A 22,163-nucleotide genomic window follows, 5' to 3' on the forward strand; every position below is an offset into this window, starting at 1 on the left:
GTTGATTTCCCTCTTGAAGCAAAGGACAACAATCCGAAGCATGCTCAATGGAAGAACATATTTGACAATCTCTCGGCCTTTGTGGTGCAGCTTGTTGGGCAACAGCTAGTTGCCTCACAAATGTGGTAAGCTCTTCGATTCTGCTCTCAAGTCTATTCTCTGCTGGCATATGGTAGGTTTGATGGACATTGTGAACCTCTCTCAGTAGGTGTCATGGCTCTTGTGCTAAACTGTTGAGAGTTCTCTGCCATGTTATCAATCAAAGCCCTTGCTACACTAGGTGTCTTATCCATCAAGGCTCCACCACTGGCTGCATCAAGCATACTCCTTTCCATTGGAGCAAGGCCTTCATAAAAGTATTGAATGAGTAACTGGGTCACTAATCTGATGGTGTGGACAGGTGGCACACAACTTCTTGAACCTCTCCCAGTACTCATACAAACTCTCTTGGGAGATCTGTCTGATGCCACTTATCTCCTTTCTTATAGTTGCAGCTCTGGATGCAGGGAAGAACTTCTCCAGAAACATCCTCTTCATGTCCATCCAGCATGTGACAGACCCTGGCTGCAAGTAATACAACCAATCCTTGGCTGCTCCATCTAGTGAGAAAGGAAAAGCCTTCAGCTTGATATGATCTTCAGGAACTCCCTGCGGCCTCATAGTCGAGCACACTATATGAAACTCCTTAAGGTGTTTGTAAGGATCTTCACCTGCACTACCATTAAAATTAGGCAAAAGGTGGATTAGTCCAGACTTAAGCTCAAAAGGAACATCTATATCAGGATATTGAATGCCTAATGGTTGGTAGGTAACATCAGGTGCAGCTAACTCCTTAAGTGTTCTCTCATGATTATTATGTGCCATGGTATCAGAATGAGTGGACAATGTATCGGAAATAGAAGTGCCAAATTCAGAATCACTAAAATAAGAATCACTGCTCAGATCAAGTCTACAATGCTCTCTACGATAACTCCTATCTCTACTACTATGATGCACACTACTTTGACCTCTCTGGAGTCTATGATATGTCCTATCTATCTCAGGATCAATGTCAAACAAATGCACAGACCTGGACCTAGTCATACAAAATCACAAACATCAAAAACAGCAAGCACACAATGCATGAATAATGTCACTTTACAAAGAAAGTACCAAGCAGAGGTGGGAAAATTGAAATCTAACTTGATGATAAATCTATTTTTGATGTAAGATGACACCACAAAAAAAATTTCAGATTCTTTTGAGCACGGCAACTTGGTCAACTAGATACCTAAAGTCAAGAAAAATAGGTCAATAAATGCTTAAAAATAAAAAACTTTTAGAAAACGGGCGATTTTTGAAAATTGGGGAAATCTCAACCGGCAGAGCGGGTTGCAGTGAATGGGAAATTTTGTTTTACCCCAAAGTCATTTGTCGTGGAAAAAATTTTGACACTCCTAGCAAAAGTTATGACACTTTTATGTTGCACAAAATTTTTCTTCACCACCAAGATGTATCTCTTTCTCTACACAAAAATTCAGGCCAAAATTCGACCATTTACTATTTTTTTGGAATTTTTCAAAATCAGTGAGTAGTGGATGAATAGTAAATGAATAGTGCAATTCAGCAATTCAGCAAGGCAAACACGATTTCTACTACTCCTCTGTTTTTGGTTTCTACTAGTCCTCTGTTTTCGCAGGCAGCACATAGTACGGAACCAAAATGCAACTAATCACTCACTCCAATAAATGCAAATCGAATTGAACTCAATGGAATAATGGAACATGCAATCAAACACAACACAATTGAACAACAAAATAGAAACGATTCCTATTACTCCTCTATTTTTTTTTCTGATTTCTGTTTTCAGCATGCATACAATACAACATACACAAAATGCTATTGGATTTAATCACACACTCAAAAACATGAATTAACCAAATCAAATGCAAATGCAAATCAATGCATTACAAGTACAGAATATAATTCTCACAGAATGAAGAACACTTGAACGCAGAAACTATCAAAATCTATACAACACACAAAACGGAAATGCTACACAACTAACAACTCGAAAATGAATCAAAAGCTACGTGTCCCTGGCAACGGCGCCAAATTTGATATAGCTTTATCGAACACTTATCAAATGCACAAGGTTTTTGCAATTATTTGTAGAATAATGTCAACGAAGGTCGAATTCTCAAGGACACGTTTGTATCTAATTCTTCTTTGCCGAATTGTTAAAATGAAACAAAAGATTGGGGAATTTTGAGAGTTTAAGAATAATCTGATCAAACGCATAAAATTCTGGAATAAAAGAGAAATCTAATGAGAATTAATTGATCCACAAGTCATAGGTTCATGCAAACAACATCCTTCATTGTTTCCCTAATTTGAACATCTAATCCATTAACTAATTCAATCGAATTTGCTAACAAACTAGATTATGAATTTGACTAATAGATCTATCAATCTAATTCAATTTCATGAATCAAACTACAATCGCAATTCAATTCAATTCCTATCGCCAAACGTTATCAATATCTTGAAAAATGAAAGAGAAGAGGAGAAAAGAGAATTCAAACTTGGAGCCACTCTGAATCTTCCTTGCAATTCCCTATTCCTTGTGTATCAATCCGAGAAGCCTAGCCTTCCATTGAATCCAATGCTCAGCCAAGTCAAGAAGAGAGAAGAAAACGAAAAGTCACACCAAAAGAAGAGAGAGAATTCGAGAGAGAATTTTAGGAGCCAAAACCGAATTTTAAAAAGTGTGTTAAAACAAAAAAACCAAAAAAAAAACCTCCATCAAAGTGGAGCCTCTAACATATTAATAGGCACCACTTATGATCAAATCCAACACTAAAAGGAAGGGCCCACAAGTGTGATTAAACAGCCCAAATTACAAGCTAATGAAATGTTAATACAAATGAAATGAAATTACAAGAACAAAATTCGAATACAAAATTTCCTGCACAATTTTCCTAACTTCAAAAATTCATAGAAAATATAAAACAGCTTCAATTTGGACGATCTGCACATGAATTTTATAGCCCAGAAAATGAGGAATCCAATGCAACTGGAATCATACTGAACGGACATCTGTGGAAAAAGTTACGATCAAAACAGTGAGTGCAGGTCTGAAAACAGAATTTAGACATTAATTGAAATTTAGTTCCTATCATCCAATTAACTAGGAAATGCCATAATTTGTGAAATAAGGGAACATGAAAGGTAATTTACACACTCTAAAGGATTGAAAATGTGCACAAATAATGCATGCTATCAACATGATTCATCAAACACAAATTCAATTTTCTTGACAAGTAAATCACTAAGAGGTTTTGTTATTTTTGAAAAGTCTTTCATAAACCTCCTATAAAAACCTGCATGGCCTAAGAAACTCCTAATTCCTTGAACATTAATTGGTGGAGGTAGTTTACTAATGACTTCAATTTTGGCTTGGTCCACATCAATTCCTTTTTTCAGAAATTCTATGGCCAAGGACTATTCCCTCTTGGACCATAAAATGACACTTTTCCCAATTCAGCACAAGGTTTGTATCTTGACATCTCTGCAAAACAATGGACAAATTAGATAGACAATCATCAAAAGAATTGCCAAATACAGAAAAATCATCCATGAAGACCTCAATGATCTTTTCTACTAAATCTGAAAAAATGGACAGCATGCACCTTTGGAATGTGGCTGGAGCATTGCACAGTCCAAATGACATCCTTTTATATGCAAATACTCCAAATGGACATGTGAAGAAAGTCTTCTCTTGATCTACTGGATCCACCGCTATTTGATTATAGCCTGAATATCCATCAAGAAAGCAATAAAGTGCATGTCCAGCCAATCTTTCTAACATTTGATCAGCAAATGGTAATGGAAAATGATCCTTCCTTGTTGCATCATTAAGCTTTCTATAATCAATGCACATGCACCAGCCCGTTACAGTTCTAGTGGGTATTAATTCATTCTTTTCATTTGCCACTACAGTTATTCCTCCTTTCTTAGGAACAACTTGAACTGGGCTGACCCATTGACTATCTGAAATTGGGTAGATTATTCCTGCATCCAATAGCTTCATTACCTCTTTTCTAACCACTTCCTTCATAGCTGAATTCAACCTTCTTTGTGGCTATATTACTGGCTTGTAGTTGTCCTCAAACAGAATTCCATGTCTACAAAAGGATGGGTTAATACCTTTCAAATCTGAGATGTGCCATCCAATTGCAGATTTGTGATTCCTTAAAATTCTCAGCAGCTTTTCTTCTTCATCTCCCTTGAGATTATTGCTTATAATCACTGGATATTGATGTCCTTGATCCAGAAAAGAGTACCTCAAGTGAGATGGTAATTGTTTCAGCTCAACTTTCTCCATTTTCTCCTTTTCCTCTTCCTTTTTCAGCTCCTCTCTTGCTGAATTTTTGGATAAAGGGATAATAGGCAGTGTTTCAAGTTGCTGAACATATTCCATGAATTTTTCTTCTCTTTTTACAGCAGCTTGTGAATTCCCTGCAACTATAATTTCCCTTAACATAGAAAATTCGTCAACATTATCAATTAATTGAGGAAATGACATAGATTCTAAAATATCAACTCTCATACAAGTGCTATCATCACTAGGATGTTTAAGTGCTTCAAAAACATTAAATGTAACCTTTTCATCTTGCACTCTAAGCATTAATTCCCCCTTTTGCACATCAATCAAAGCTCTCCCTGTAGCTAAGAAAGGTCTGCCCAATATTAAAGGAATATCGGCATCCACCTCCATATCTAAAATGACAAAATCTGCAGGGAAAATAAACTTGTCAATTTTTACCAATAAATCCTCTACAATACCATATGAATAAGTAAACGATCTGTCTGCAAGTTGTAGAGTGATGCTTGTTGGCTTGACTTCCTCTATTCCAAGTCTTTTCATTATGGCAAGAGGCATAAGGTTGATGCTTGCCCCAAGATCACACAAACCTTTTCCTATTGTACAACTTCCAATAGAGCATGGAATGCTGAATGAGCCTGGATCTTTTAATTTTTGAGGCAGCTTTCTCTGCAAAATAGCACTACATTCTTCAGTCAAAGGGACTGTCTTGTCATTTTCTAACTTTCTCTTCTTGGAAAGCAACTCCTTCATGAATTTTGCATATGAAGGCATTTGTTCTAATGCTTCAGCAAATGGTATATTAATTTGGAGCTTCTTGAAGACGTCTAGAAATCTCTCATACTGCCTTTCTTGCTTAGGATTAGTAACTCTTTGTGGATAAGGCAGTTGCTTGTATTTTTCTTCATCTAGAGGCTTGTTTGAGTCTTCTAAAATTTGCCTCTTTGTTCTTCTCACAGTTTTAGGGAAGGTATCAATTTTTGAATTTTCTCTTTTTAATAGTGTGAAGTTCCCTTCCTCTAGTTCAGATTTAATCTTCTCTTCTTCCTTGGTTTTCTCTCTCTTCTCAGCTAGTTTTGGACTACCCACAATAGGTCCACTTCTAGTCATCACAGCTTGGCATTGTTCTTTTGGATTTATAACTGTGTTGCTTAGGAAATCTCCCATCTTCTCTGCTGGATAGTTTGCTCAGTGTAACTGTTCAATCTGTGTTTCCAATTTCTTCATGGATGATTCTTGATTCTTGAAGCTTGTTTTGTGTTACTTTCATGAATTGCAGCATGGTTTCTTTCCATTTCGTTCAGCCTTTCATTCAGTGGTTTAGAAAAAACCTCTGATTTTTTTGAAGTTGGTTGGCTAGATTCCCTTTGAAATAAGGTTGTTGAGCTGCTGGTCTTGCATTTGAAAATGGAACAGTAGAGTTAGGAATTTTTCCAATTAGAATTTTGGGTATTCCAGCTATGTTGCTAACTGGTTTCTATTATTAGAGAATTGAAAACTAGGAGGAAATGGAAGATTGTTGTCTTTGAAAATTTTCCCATATAATTGACATGTTTCTTGAGATTCAGAATTATTTCCATCACAAGCTCCGTTTACATGATTTCCCTCCAACAAAAATCACACACAAGTGGATTATTCTGGGTTGGTGCAGCTTGTAAGTTGCTGATTTTGTTGGGTGAGTGCAGCTATTTGCTCAAAAAATAGTTGATTTTGCAGCTGATTTTGAGTCAAAAAAGTCTCAAGAAGTTTTGCCTCATAGCCATTACTCCTTGTTGATTGTCTCAAACTACAGCTTTGATGCATGAAGGAGGCCATCATATCTATAATTCCTTGAGCTTCTTCTAGTGATTTGGTGTTCAAAGAACCTCTTGCAGCTGCATCTATCATGGTTCTAGTTGCTGGATTCATCCCATTATAAAAGGTTTCAAAGTTGCATCCATTTCCGGTATGCAATGATGTGGAATCTTCTCAAGAGTTCCTTGTATCGCTCCCATGCCTCATATAAGGTTTCTCCTCTTGCTGGCATGAAGGATGTGATCTCTCTTCTTAACTTTGCAACCTTCGAAGGTGGGAAATATTATAGAGAAAACTTTATTGACCAGATCTGTCCAAAGTAGTTATACTCCCTTGTGGTTTGGGCTTGGAGCCAACATTTTGCCTTGTCCCTCAAAGAAAAATGGAAACAATCTTAATCTGATTTCATCTTCGCTAACTCCATTGATTCTTATAGTATCACATAATGCAGAAAATTAGAAATATGTAAGTTAGGATTATCTAAAATTAAAGTAAGGCAGGTTTAATCTCAAAATGGTTGGCTTGAATGGTTGGTCTGACAATAAAAGAGCTGTATCCATGCATATTAGGTACTCCATAGTCTCCTAAAGTCCTTTGTCTATGTGGTTTAGCCATCTTGCTTCTAAATTTACAGATGAAGTTGGAGAATTGACTTGTTTTTCTGCTGAGTTTGGTGAAGAAGGTGTAAACTGTGAATTCTACTTCTTTTTAGCTGAGTTCTCTGCCCTTGATTCATTTCTTATCCTTCTCAATGTTCTGTTTATTGTCTGGATCAAATACAAGAACATGTTTGTCTTTATTCTTCCCACGCATATAACACAAGGAAAACTAAACACAAACACTAATACTTGAACTTTGATTAGAACACAGAGCAGTAGAGTGCAGAGAAATTGCAATCAAAATATTCTTTAAAAGCTAAAGGAGATAACCTCTATTTATTTAAAAACAAAACAAAAATTTACAACAACTAATATATGTAAAATCACTACCAAAATTTAATACGAAATTGAACTATCACATAGAACTGAATTAAAAAAGAAAATAAATGGTACAATCTAGTTATCCTCTAGTTACTAATGATGTTAAAACTAAGATCCCCGGCAACGGCGCCAAAAACTTGATACACCTTTTCTTATCTTAGTACTTAAATGATGTAATTCACTACTAGCAAGTGTACTAGGTAATTGTAGCAAGTTATAAAATGTGGAAATCAGATTGAGTCCCAAGTATCGTCCTCTAGGATCTTATTTTCAATCACCAATTCACAAGATAATAACCATTTGCACCAAACAATTCATTGAACAAATTTCAATATGCAAGAAAGTAAATTTCAGAATTAAAGAAATGAGAAATTGTTAGAAACAGAATGTTAATTTGTACTATTCGAATGAATTACGAATGAAAGAAAAGTTAGGAATTTATTTCACTAGAATATCAATATTAATTCAGTTCTGCCTTTGAACATTCAAGCAATTGATTGATTATCAATCGGTTTCTCTTTACAGTAACCAAAGATTGATTCCTCAATTCATTGGTCCTAATATTCAACCAAATCCCCTAATTCCTTAGGCCAAATTTAGTTCAATATTGCATTACGAATTAGAACCAAAAGATTGCAAAACAAAGACCACTTATCCTAAGAAAATCAATAGTTTTGGGAATTAATTCAGATCTAAGCAACAAACCCAATTTTCATTAGTGAAGGTTACTTTTTGATTAATCAATTGAACTTCCATTCAAAAAATCAAGTAACACATAATTATCCCTCAATCAAATCAAACCTCAAAGTTCAGAGTCAAAACGAAATCAATATAATCAATTCTAGATCCATAAATCCCTAACAAAAAAGAGTTAGAATCACATTACAATGAAATGGAGAGAAGAAGAAGAAAAGAAGATAAAAGCAGAGAGTCATCTCCATCACTTTATCTTCTCCCAGATTCCTCTAGCAAAGAAGAACAAAAGTCACTCCTATCTTCTCCCTCTGACTTCCCTTGGAAGTTAAAACAGTTACAACCGAATACCAAAACTAAAAAATGACCAAAAAGCTCTCTTTTTTCTAAGTTTCTAATTCCTATTTATAGAGTTCCTCTAATTCTTCAACTTAACCCTTGGAATTCTGAAGTTAGTTATCCCAAGTGTTCTGGAATCTTCTAAAAGTGATACAAAAGCTCCAAAGTCCAGATTTGGTGGGAAAAAGAAGTTATAAAAATTTGCAGAGTGTTGTGCCAAAACGTGCAGTGACTGAACATCACTTCAATGAACGCTTCTGCCATATGCTCAGCTCTGCGTTGCTACCATCTGTTATGAGTAGCCACTCTTTGTTGCACGCCAAAGCTCCAGGTAATGTGCGTTTCAACGCAATGACAATTATCCAGTTTCAGTTGCTGGAGTGTTAACGCGTATCACTCAGAGTAGCCACGCAGATCCAGTGCTATATTTTCTTCTTTCCACGTTCAAACGCCAATCACTTGGAGTTTTAACGCCCAGCTCTTAGGATTTCTTCCAACTTGATTCTTTAACTTTTCTTCTTTAATTTCAGCTTTTAATCCTTCCTTTAAGCACTTTCAACAACTTTCCATCTTTTGCATGAACTCCTACAAAAATCTAAACAATTTTTAATATTTCAACAAAACAACAATTTATACTAATTATTTTATTTTTGTGATCTTTTCAAGTTATTTTTTAGAACTATTTTCCTAATTATTAACCAAAAACTATGCTAAAAACATGGTAAAATATGGATTTATCACCCAAAAAACTTGATACACCTTTTCTTATCTTAGTACTTAAATGATGTAATTCACTACTAGCAAGTGTACTAGGTAATTGTAGCAAGTTATAAAATGTGGAAATCAGATTAAGCCCCAAGTATCATCCTCTAGGATCTTATTTTCAATCACCAATTCACAAGATAATAACCATTTGCACCATACAACTCATTGAACAAATTTCAATATGCAAGAAAGTAAATTTCAGAATTAAAGAAATGAGAAATTGTTAGAACAGAATGTTAATTTGTACTATTCGAATGAATTTACGAATGGAAGAAAAGTTAGGAATTTATTTCACTAGAATATCGATATTAATTTAGTTCTGCCTCTGAACATTCAAGCAATTGATTGATTGTCAATCGGTTTCTCTTTACAATAACCAAAGATTGATTCCTCAATTCATTACAAGAGTCAAGCAGCAACACAATTAACATAAAACTTGGACAGATCCAATTATGATGTATGGTCTTCGGTGGTCAACTTCACCTCTCTAAGAAGGACAAAACGAGACACATAAACAGAGATGTACAGGAACCTACTGTGATAGATTCTACATATCGATGGTGGAAAATGGAGAATGCACCGTTAAAGGCTTGATCTTGAACTCTTTGGACCAAAGTTTTGTGGGAAACTTCGTACGATTCTCTACTGCAAAGCAGGTGGGGATGCTATTGCTACCAGCTATTTTGACAGTAATGACTCTTCTCAGATTTATGATCTCAAAAGGAAAGTTAATAGCGTGAAACAAGCAGGTGGAACGCTGTAGGCTTACTATAATTCTTTTCAAGGACTATAGAGAGAAATACATTTCCAGAGACCAAATCCAATGGTATGTAGTTATGTTAGAAGAGAGGACACATGACAGAGTGTGATGCTTGATCGCGAGTGTCGCGCTCGAACAAATTATTAAAAACCGAATTGCATAAAAATTATGTAGTAAGAGGTATAATCTGAGTCGTCTCCCAATGATGATAATGTTATACGATTATAAATTTAGATGGGTTTTGATTTGTAAAATAATGCTGATTAGAATACAAAGTTAACAAGAATTTAAAACTCTAATCCAAGAATTTAGAAGAACTATGATCATTCTATCACCAGATTCCAAGAAGATGCATCAGCCAACAAATTAGTGATTAACATTAAATTTAAATGAAACCTCAATTCAAATTAAGCATTCACATGAAAACTTTCATGCATTCGATTAACACACAATCGCTCAAATTTCATAAACCTCTAGAACCTAATCGATTTGTATTAATTTAATTCACCAATGTCATTAATCTTAGATCTCAAACCTGAAAATCTAAATCACTTTCCTTCAAAAGTTAATTACATACATCAACCAAATAATATGCAATCAAACGACTGCACAATTATCAATCCAAATGAATAACTTCATTCAAAATCATAATTACCAAAAGGGAAAGAAGGAAGAGATGAAAACAGATTTGTTGTTGAATGAATTGTGAAACCGATCCTCAAGAATGTCTCAGCCCTTTTTCAATCCTTGGATTAGATAGAAGTCTAAGCCTCCATTAATGGAGGAAAATGAAAGGTAAATATGTGAGAGAAGAGAAGAGGCAAAGAAGAAGAGACAAAAGCCCTAAAACTTGTATTTTCCTAAAGAAAAATAACCAACCCTTTTTCAACCTGCTGCCCTAATTTAAATACAAGCCTTTTTAAGGGTCAAAATGTAAAAACTAATTAATAATTATTCAATTACACTAATCCTTTACTCAATAGCTGTCTCTAGAATCCTTATTTGTTCAAGTTTGAATTTTGGAGGGGAAGTTATGCTTGTAATTGCTGCCCAGTATCCATGCTGAATCTGAGAAGATCTTGTGTGATATTTTTTGGCATGAAGATCTGTCTGTTTCAATTTATGATATGAAGAGAAACTGTAGCCGCTGGATGTTAGCTTCAAATCGCAACTAGAATGGGCTTAAATGGACTTCTCTAGACTGAGATATGTCCAAATACTGCACCAAGGTCAGAAACCGCGAGTGCACATTTCTGACTTTTTCCAGGCCCAGTTTCAGATTCTTATCATTAGAATTAGTGTGTGACTCTTATAGGAATTGTGCAACTTTCTCTCAGCTTCCTACAAATCAAGAATCATAATGAAATGAGCTCTACAACTCAAGATATGACCCAAAAACCAAAATAGTATCAGAATTTGCCTAATGCTGGAAAATTAAATAAAGCTCAAATAAATTCAAACATCATAAATGATCCAATTCAAACCAATTAGACACAAAGAGGATTAATGGGCTAGGAATGAGAGGAAATAAGATTGTAAAAATTCCAATTGATCAATGCTCTCAGGCACTGATGCAGGATGATCTGCAGCAATGGCTACAAAGGGAGCATAAGTTCTACAAAATGCAGCAAAGGGAAATTTAAGGAATGGTGGTTAAGTCTACCATGAAGCAATCAAATACTGAAGGTGGGTGTACCTATTCTAGGAACAGAAAGCACACCAAGGAGACGTGCTTTAAGATACATGGCTACTCGGACTAGTGGCATGAACTCTAGTCTAAGAAACAAAAGGAAGGAGGGACAACAAAAGTCTCTTTAGTACATACTAAGCCTCAATTATCACTTGTTACTCAGTTTGAATCTTCCTCAATATCACCTGTGATGAAGGTAATGTATGCTTTACATACTTGTCTTCTAATAATGGTAATAATGGAGGGTAGATCATAGACTCGGGTGCTACTGATCATATGATATATTGTGCTAGTGATTTAATAGAGAAATCACTACCTAGACAATCCTGTATCATAAATGCCAATGGAGAATCTTACCTAGTGACAGGAGCAGGGATGATTAATTTTTCAAACCATATCTCTTTGCCTAATACTTTATTTGTCCCCTCTTTATCAAATAAACTTATCTCCATTAGACAAGCTAACGAACAATTAAACTGCGTAGCACTTATGTACCCTAATTTCTGTCTTTTTCAGGATATCCTCACAAAGGAGATCATTGGGCGTGGTGGTACTAAGAGGGAAAGACTCTACTACATGGAAGATTTGAATTCTAGTAGAGTGAATAACGTGAGAAAGGCTAGCAACAGCAAAGAAGAAGAGATTCGGGTTTGGCATGCACGTATAGGTTATCCATCCTTTTATTACATGAAGCATGTACTTCCAAAACTCTTTGCTGGTGTAGATTTGAGTAATTAACATATGACACTTGTATCGTTGCAGAGTTATTGTGTACCTTTTCCCACACGTTTGAATAAAATTGATACTCCTTTTGGTTTGATACATAGTGATGTTTGGGGACCATCATCTCTGCCATCTTTATTTGGTCATCGGTGGTTTGTGACCTTTATCGATGATTGCACACATGTTACGTGACTATATTTTCTTAAGCATAAGAATGAGGTTTTTAATATATTTAAAACCTTCCACAGTATGGTTCAAACACAATTTGGCTCTTTTATTCATGTTTTCGTTCAGACAATGGAGGTGAATATGTTAATAATCAATTTTAGCATTTCTTTAATACTGATGATGCGAGATTTTGCTACTCGTTATGCACAAAGATTGTCGTTAATCCTCATCAAATATGCAAAGAAATGTATGCAATACTAGGGTGTTGTCCTAGGTTGTCTCCAAGGAATTTTTGGTTGGGAACATACATTGAACAAGTGTAAATATATATTTTAAAGCAAGTAAATTGGGGGGAGGTTTGTCAATTTCTAGATTTTAATCAAGAGCAAAATGTAAACTAGTAAATTCAATCAATTAAGAAGAGTAATCCCTAGTCAATCAATGAGTTCTATCACTATTCTTCCAAATGATTCAATAATCCCCTATTTTTCCCTTGAATTAAGTTAATCTAACAAGCGAAAATTAACTTTAAGCATCCCAATTAAAATTAAGCATCTTAATGGGCTCCAATCTCTATCCCTAAGATTAAGCAATCTCAAAGATTAATCAAAATTAAGCAATTTTGGATTAGAATTTCTTTTGGGTAATTTAGGGTTCATTAAGCATTGTTCCCCTCATGCAAATTTCATTTCATTCAGAGATTGGGGAGTAATATTGCCATTAAACCCAAGAATTCAAAAACCATGTGAGTTGATTAGGAATTACAAGAGAATTTAGCCCTCTATATGGATGGGCTTCACAAATGAAAGAAGGAAATGCAGAAACGTAAGCAACATCAATGTAAAATCAATGAGAATCAAAGGGAAATTGGAATTTAAAAACCTATAATGGACCCCTGGCTGTCACCCAAAGATCCTAAGCTCTGCAAAATGCTCCAAAAGTGGCAAAAGAATCTAAGGAAATGTAAAAGCCGCATCCCTAATTTCTCAAATTCTAATTATAGTGCAGAAATTTTTGCCTAAAGTGACAACTATGGTTTCATAGTGATAACGCGCAGCGTTCCAAAGTGATTACGCACATTCCATAGTGTTTACGCGCAGGTCCTATGTTTTTGCCCTCTCTGGAGTTGTCACTTTGCATCAGAGTGATAACTTTGGCTGCTCCAGAGTGTCTACTATGGTTTCATAGTAGCTACGCGCAGGATCTTGTACTTTTTGGCCTTTCTGGAGTTGTCACTATGGGTTCATAGTGATCACTCTGGTCTACCTTTTTGGAACAAGCTTGCTGTAGTGTTCACTATGGACTCCAAAGTGATCACTTTCACCTCAAACTTTCTCAAATGCTAAAAATCCATGGAAAAAGTCTAGAAACTCCTGCACAATTATTCAAATGATCAAAATTACAAACTATATCTATGTAAATCAATGTAAATTAACATAAAATTAAGAATCTATTATAAATTGACCAAAATGATATTTTATGTTATTTACAACCCTAAGTTTATTTTTTCTATTAAGAAACATTAAAATAACAAGTAAAATCCAATAAAATGTGGATTCATCAAATACCCATGGGATTATCATGAGACCTCTTGTCCTAATACTCCTCAACAGAACGGTGTTGTTGAATGAAAGAATTGTCATATCTTTGAATAGCAAGAGCCTTACTCATAGGTGCTCATATGCCATCTAAATATTGGGAGTAAGCTATTGGGACTGCTATTTATCTCATGAACCATATGCCATCTAGAACTCTTGGCTTTAAGACTCCTCTTGAAACCTTGAACAACTACTTCTCAATCTTTCTCCCACTACTTCCTACCAAGATTTTTGGGTGTGTGGTCTTTGCACATCTTTATTAAGAGATTTAGGCAAGTATACCAAGTTTCGATGTAATATAAAAGATTATTGTATCCACAGGGAGTAGTGATACACAAGTAATTTTAGTTATCCCAATTAAAAGTAATTGATAAATTCACATTTACTATATTTTTAGCCTTGTTTTTGTTAAATAAATAGAGTTAAATAGTAAATAAACTTGAAAATATCATAAAAATTGCATTAATATTCATAATTGTATAAATAGTTTAGAATTTTAGATTTTATTCCAATTCTAGACAATTTTGCTTAAAAAGACTTAATTTTGTGTAGAAACTTGAGCTGAAGATGTTTGGGTTGAAGATTGAAGTGAAGAAAGTAGAGGAATTAAGCTTAAAAGAAGAAGAATCAAGTGTTATGTGTTGGGTGTAGCCACTTTGAGTGCATAGAGTTAACACTTTGAAGAAGAAAATCCATGAAGTTGAAGTGAGTAGCAACTCTAAGTACTGAAAGTGAACACTGTAGTAGCAGAAATCTAGAGGAGTCTTGCGTGTGTTCACTCCAAGCATTCAAGTAACTATGCCCAAGGCTAATTTTCCCAGGAACCTTGCGCATTAACACTTTGTCCACTGAGAGTAGCCACGTGCAGAAACACGTTAACACTCTAACCACTTAAAGTGAACACGCGTAAGCCAAAAGCTTAGAAACACATGTGCGTTAACACTCTGATCACTTAGAGTGTCCACGCAAAAGTAACAGAATTTTGAAAATCACTTCTAAGTGCCAACTTTGGACGACTTAAGTTCCTAATTCAGTTGTAGAAGCTTCTAGAAGACCTTTCATGCTATAATCTTCAGAGATTAATGTGTGGAAGTGGAAAAGGTGGGAAAAATACTATAAATAAAAGTTGAGAGTTCAGATTTGGAAGTCTTTTGCCATTTTTTTATTTTCTTTTCATTTCACACCTCAGGAGAGTTAGAGAGGGAGATTGGGGGGCGACTTCCAAGCTCTGGACCTTGAGGAATTAGGCTGGGGATTGGATTTATGAAGAAATTTTGCAGCTCCTCTTCTTCTACTCTTTCTCTCTTTTTTTACTTTTAGGAACATGTTTTGATTTCTTTTTGTTGGGGATCCATGGATCCAGATTTGATATTGTGATGTAATTTTGGATCTAGACATTGAGGTTTTGATTGAATTGACTATGTGATTATGTTCTTAATGCAGTAGTGAACTAATCCTTCATTCAATTGAACTTAGAGGAATCTTCATCAATGGAAATTGAGTTTATTTCTCATATATGAATCATATGCCTAGGTTACTGAGATCTTAGGAACAAATATTATAATCTAGTAATCTTATAATTTCTAGAACATAATGCAATATTTGATTGAATTACACCTAAGGAATTAGGGTAGTTTAATTAGGTATTAGGATCAATGAGGCAAGAAATTGTCCTTTGGTTAAAGAAGTGAAATTGATTATCAGTTAATTAGAATTCTTTAAGAGTCCAGAACATAATTACATTGCAATTGAAAGTCTGGTGAAGTGATTCCTAATTATTTTCCATATAGCATTTTAATACAAAATTTGTATTCTGTTTTGCTGTATTTTTCAGATTTCTGCACTTTATTGTTTTTGTTTGTTAAATGATTCAAAACACTCAAAATTCATTTAGCTTAACTAGTTATTGATTTGTGAAGTGGTAATTGATAGAACTAGTTATTCAAAACATCCTTATTGCTAATAGTTCAATCTCCATTATCTAATACTTCTTAGGAAAATACCCAATTTTTTTTATAACATATATAAGAGTCAATTATGTCTAAAGCATCAACTAATTCTTTTACACAAAAGCACTAATATCATACAATGACATAATATTATAGTGCTCAATATGTTACAAATCTTCTAAGTTTGTTCTTGTCATTCAATTAATTACATCATAAAAGAACCGAAGGTCTACATAGTGACCATTAAGAACAAATCACTAAATATGTAACTAGTTGCAACAATCTTAAGCTACTTCCTAGTTAGCTCATCCCTACTCCTTTGGTCCATCTAGAGGAGGGTCATTCTGTATCCATAACATTGTCAAAAGACACAAAACAAAGAAAAGGGTGAGTACAAACATTCATAAATAATAATATTGATGAATGAAAATTTTCTCGTTTGCAAAAAGATTTGTCATCAACCTTCATCAAATATGCAGAAAAATTTATGTAGTCTAGGATGCAAGCCTAGGTTGTCTCCAATTACTTTGGTTTGTAACATACATTGAACATGTTGTAAACATTCACTATAAAGGCAATTAAAACAAGGGGTTTTGTGTGATTCCAATTTTAATGTAAAGGCAGGTGATGAAATTAACGAGTCCAGTCAATGAAATGTGCAATCCTTAGTTTGTTCATGTAATTCTATCCCTATCCCTCTCAAGATTCAATACTTTTCCTCTTCCTCTGAATTAGGGTAACTCAAAAAGTAAGAATTAACCTTAAAGTCCCATACGAATTTACTTGGGCTCCAACTCTTTTCCCCAAGATTACGCAATCTTAGAAATTAACTTAGGATTAAGCAAATCAAGTTAAGAATTTCATTAAAATGAATTGGAGTTAATTAAGCAATGTCCCTCTCATTCAACCATTAATTCAATTCAAAGAGTTGGGAAATGTAAATTCATGAAGAAAAGGGAATTATATTGACATTCAGACCCAGAAATTCAAGAATCCATGAACTCACTAAGGATTACAAGAAAGTTTAGCCCTCCATAAGGATGGGTCTTACAAATTCAAGATGAAAACAAAGGGAAATCAATATCATTAATGCAAGAATTAAAGAAAAATGAAGAGAAATTGTAAATCAAACCCTAAGATTGGCCTTGGCTGTCACCCAAGGATCCTAAGCTCTACAAAATGCTCCCAAAGTGACAAAGGAATCTAAAGTTATGAAAAAGCTCTGTACCCTAATTTCTCAACTTCTATTTATAGTGCAGAAATTTTCACCCCTAGTAACTACTATGGTTTCATAGTGATAACGCGCAGTGCTCCATAGTAGTCACTATCGCTCCATAGTGGCCACACGCAAGAACTGTGGTTTGGGCTTCTCTGGAGTTATCACTTTGGTGTCATAGTGATAACGTGCAGTACTCCATAGTAGCCACTCGCAAGTCTTATGCTTTTGGCCTCTTGGAGTCTTCACTTTGGTATTAGAGTGATAACTTTGGCTGCTCCAGAGTGTCTACTATGGTTTCAAAAGTACGCACACGCAACACTTCTTCAAAATGGGTCTCTATAGTTGTTACTATGGGTTCATAGTGATCACTTTAGTCTGCCCTTCTGGATTTAGCTTGCTGTAGTGTTCACTATGGGATCCAAAGTGATCACTTTCATATCAAACTTTCTCAAATGCTAAAAATCCGTAGAAAAAATCTAGAAATTCCTGCACAATTATTCAAATGATCAAAATTGCAAACTATATCTATGTAAATCAATGTAAATTAACCAAGAATTAAGAAACCTATATGATATTTTATAAAAATGATGTTTTTATGTTATTTACACTTTCTAAGTTTACTTTTTCTATTAATAACCATCAAAATGACAAGTAAAAATCCAATGAAATGTGGATTCGTCAAATACAAGGCAATACATATGCTTAAATGAACAAAACTTCATTCTAGCATCAACAATATCAAGCATTGCTATACTTGTGCTTAAATGAACAAACCAACATTCCAGCATCAAGCAACAATCATTCAATGTCTATTGTTTGTGAATTCTCCATGGAGTAATTAATTAATTCTCCAATATTTTATTTTCAGGTTCAGATTGGGAGTTCCATGTCTGCAATTTGGCTAGTGTCATTAGTACATCTTATCCCTTTATCGGAGACAGAACATAAGTGCACAATTCTCATTTTATGATCACTAATGACAGTCCACACTCAAACCAATCTTGGTATGCTCTAGTGTCTGTCAGGATAGGCTAGCAAAGTTCCCACTGCCTACGACACAAGTTAGCTAGACTTGATGAATATTGATGAGTTCCAAGGACGTCAAGGGGTGAGGTCAGCTTGTGGCGAACTGTAGATTGAACTGTCCTGTAAGCATTGCAAAAGAGTCAATGGATGAAGGGGGGAGTCGGGTGAACCAACTGAGAGCTGGTCCTCTAAGTGAAGTGGGGAAAATCCTGCACCACAAGCAATTGTTTTCCGTATACAGACCGACCTGGGTTGTGAAAACATCCAAATGTTCCCCAAGTTTGGTTGTGCCATCATACTTTTCTATTGTTAGGCCTCTCCAATTGTCTGGTAACTTGGCTTCTTTTGTTTGGGTTCTAGGTTGCTGAACCACCCTTGGCTTCTTTGTAACGTTGAGGACTCCCCCTGTTCTTGGGCGAGGGGTGTAGTTTGAGAAGGTATGTGGGTTCTTATCTCTTCCCTTAAGTTGGCATTTTCCCTTCTCACAGCCGAAAGCTCAAGAGCGTCTTTCTCCCTCTCCTTCTTCATTTCCATCATCTCTGCTTTGAGTTGCCCTCAAAACTGTAAAGAGGCTTTCATCATTGTAATGCCCCGAATTTTGGTAATATTAATTATTATTATTCTTATATATATATATATATATATATATTCATATGTGTTAATTTATTTGAAAATAATATTTTATGTGTATTAAGTACATGGATGTGTGAATATATGTGTATGTATAACTAGATAGGCTGAAAATGGCTAAGTCCTAAGTGCAGGAAGTAATTCTGGGCATTTCTGGCTATAGCAATAGAGCGACAATTTGGGGTGCATTTCTGGGTGCAGTCTCGCTGTAGCAAGATTCTGCAGAAACCAGAGCGTAATTTTTCTAGTTTTTTCGATGTAGCTGTCACGACCCCTTTTATAAGGAACCGAGAACATTGTTTCTACATCACAAACTTATTTGAAATAAAGTATAGAAAAATATAATTATGAAATTCTCTTCTCATTCAAAATAAAACAGAGTTCTTACAACAAATATCCAACAGAACAACATAAATTACATTTGGTTCATAATATTCAAAATACCCAAAATATACTACGTAGCTCCCTCTACATGAGGTCTTAAAATATAAGGAAAAAGGACTTAGATGCAATATTACTCGACTTCAGCTTCTATCATTTCTCCATTGGCCCCGCAGCCTGTAAGTAGATGCAACACCTGCTACATCTGCTCACGTACCACCGTACGATCATTGCAGTACACACGCACACAACGACGTAGAAAGAAATGCAAGGGTAGCTACCAAACTTAAAATAAAATTATATATATAGAGCAAAATATTTCTCACAGCAATAATCCCATCCATTTCCAGCCCATCTAATGCACAGCATGAAAACGGTTTCCCAACTGGTTTCACAGCCTAAGTAATCCAGAAGGAAACCGAGCCGGTCCGGGAGTGACCCATTCCGGTATCTGGATCCAGACAGCACAGCACAGCAGCTCAGCATGAACTTACCGTTACACGTCTACCCACCTAAACATGTAACTCGGCTCTATAATGAGCAAAACATATATCTCAGCATGATGCACACCGCCAAAATTATTTTAATAGCTCAGCTAAGGCAAGTTAAGATAGATCAGGCCAAAATCTCAGCATTTTAAATCAATTAACAGCAGTTACAGCTTAGAAAATAGCTTTTATTCAATAGATCTAACAAAATCATATCAAAACATCTTAAAATAGCATATTAAACCGTTCAAAACGAGTTCATAGGTTAAAGTAAACCCCCCTTACCTCAGAAAGATGATTCACACTAATCTACCGAATATTACGTGTTTTAATGCAAGATCACCGAAGATTCGGCTTTAGAACGGAGTTTCTCCTAAGAACACCATGAACTTCTATGAGAAAGAGAAGAAAAGAGAACGAACGGTAAATCTAGCTTCAAACTTAAAGAAACTTACTTCAAATCCTTCAGAATAGACGTAGGATCTCAGATCTGGCGAGAAATCTAAGTTTAGGAAGGTTTAGTATGAGAGAAATGGTAGTTTTTGGCCTTAGAACCTTTGAGAACCTTGGATAGGGGTGAAGAAATGAAAATTTTGTGTGAAGTCCCCTTTTTATAGAAAATTTTCAAAATTTACTGTTACCGCCGGAATTCACTGTTCATCGCCGGAAACACTGTTCACCGCCTTACTGTTCATGCCGGAAACACTGTTCAGGTACTATTCACGCCGGAAAATACTGTGCACGCGTACTGTACATGCACTGTACGCGTATGTGACATCAGCTATGACGTCATGATGATGTCACTGATGACGTCAGCAATTACTGTACATACACGGTTTTCACTGTTCATACGCGGTTTGCATTGTTCATTGGCGGTTTTACTGTTCATCTGACACTGTTCATACGGTACTGTTCATTTTTTTTTTTTTTTAAAATAATTTCAAACTCCATCTAAATCTATTCCAATACCAAATAATCCTTCAATTAACATTGAACAAGTATAAAATATTATGGATTACTCAATAATAAATCTCTAGCCTGACAATTCTCCCCCCGAAAATAAATTTTCATCCTCGAAAATTTCATCACTCAGAGAAAAGATGAGGGTACAACTTTCTCATTCTTTTCTCTAACTCCCATGTGGCATCACCAGTTACTGGGTCCCAAACAACTTTTACTAATCGAATAGATTTGCCTCTAAGTTCCTTAACTCTAGTATCCTCGATACGAGCAGCTGGGACCTCCACAGACAAATCATCTCGTAACTCCACAATATCAGGCTCAATTACATGAGACGAATCAGGAACATACTTTCTTAACTGCGACACATGGAAAACATTATGTAGTCCTGACAACTGAGGTGGTAGTGCTAATTCATAGGCTACTGGTCCCTCTACGATGTAATATCTGATATGGTCCTATGAATTTCGGTGTTAACTTCTTAGCTCTTAAGGCTCGCCCCACACCTGTAGTGCGTGATACTCTCAAGAATACGTGATCACCAAGATGCTTCCTCAAGCCTTTGAATATAGTTATCCTACAGTTCAGTTCAGATAATTAGATATTAGTTTGGAGAACTATTTAATAAGTCGCTAATAATAACATATATTATCAATAACTATGACTTACATATGTGGCCTGAGATCGTGTATCAACCCACAGGTTTTTGTCCTGCCTGCGAGTGTGTGTCTCTTTAAACAATTCTTCAGTAGTAGGTGGCCTCTTCAACGACTTCTCCTGCAATTAGAAATAAATCACAATCTCAAATATGAAATTATAGATAGAGTAAACTGAATTTTAAAATCACATACCAAGTTTGCCTTACTGCCAGCCAAAGTCGTAGACCCACCAGTATGCAGTGACCCCCCTTTATTAGATGCCCTGTTTGTCTTGTTCTTTACAGAGAGATTTTTAAACTCATCTGTACCCCAATACTCTTGCAAGGCATGAAGAAAGTTGGGTGCTATCCAATCAGCAGTAGAAGGGTCCTGGCGAGCCTTAGTGTACATCTGTCTTAGTTGCTTTGCAGTGTGCTCTTCCAGGCCTTGAAAATCATCTTTTCGTTCTGGGGGGGAATGGAGAAGTTGCTCTACAAAAACACAATTTCATTAGAAGAGGTACAAACAGTCATATGTTAGAAATTTTAAGTCTACGCCCTTCCCCCCAGTCATACAATCTCCAATCCTACAACTCTATCTTAGAAATTTTAAGTCTCTAAAAAACATAAAAAAATTAAAAAACTAAACCGATTAAAAGTTAGAGTATCATACCAGGAATACAATGATGCAAAAAAACTTTCAAATGGTTGCTCCAATAACTCGCAATGGCCAAAACACTGAGCTCTTAGAGAGAGAGAGGGTTCTGATGGGGGAGGGGAAGAGGAGACGCGATTTTAATGGGTTTCAGTCATTACAGACGGGAAAATTCGTCTGTAATAGGTTTAATGAAACGGTGCGTTTCAGGAGGCACATTACAGATGGATTTTTCCGTCTGTAAATGCGTCAATCCCATTTACAGACGGAAAAATCCATCTGTAATGTGCCACCTGAAAGGTCGGCTAAAACCGCCATATTTACAGACGGGAAAATCCGTCT

General features: G+C 35.6%; 1 protein-coding gene, 1 non-coding gene and 1 pseudogene across 2 annotated transcripts; 1 reads left to right on the top strand and 2 right to left on the bottom strand.

The window, feature by feature from the left end:
• Positions 1-4,123: 4,123 nt before the first annotated feature.
• On the bottom strand, positions 4,124-5,119 carry LOC113851970. The gene has a single exon (XM_027482238.1). The coding sequence runs from the start codon at positions 5,117-5,119 to the stop codon at positions 4,124-4,126; it is 996 nt and encodes a 331-aa protein (XP_027338039.1).
• A 1,194-nt stretch (positions 5,120-6,313) lies between these two features.
• Positions 6,314-6,419, top strand: LOC113853447. The gene has a single exon (XR_003502619.1). It is a non-coding gene; the product is annotated as a small nucleolar RNA R71 (small nucleolar RNA).
• A 14,235-nt stretch (positions 6,420-20,654) lies between these two features.
• On the bottom strand, positions 20,655-22,139 carry LOC113851971 (annotated as a pseudogene).
• Positions 22,140-22,163: the final 24 nt, after the last annotated feature.

This window comes from Abrus precatorius, unplaced genomic scaffold (genome assembly GCF_003935025.1).
Source record: "Abrus precatorius isolate BTA unplaced genomic scaffold, Abrus_2018 Scaffold10, whole genome shotgun sequence".
NCBI classification, from domain to species: Eukaryota; Viridiplantae; Streptophyta; class Magnoliopsida; order Fabales; family Fabaceae; genus Abrus; species Abrus precatorius.

Excerpts from the sequence above, each read along its gene's own strand:
- LOC113851970 (XM_027482238.1), bottom strand. The coding sequence starts at position 5,119 with ATGAAGGAGTTGCTTTCCAAGAAGAGAAAGTTAGAAAATGACAAGACA.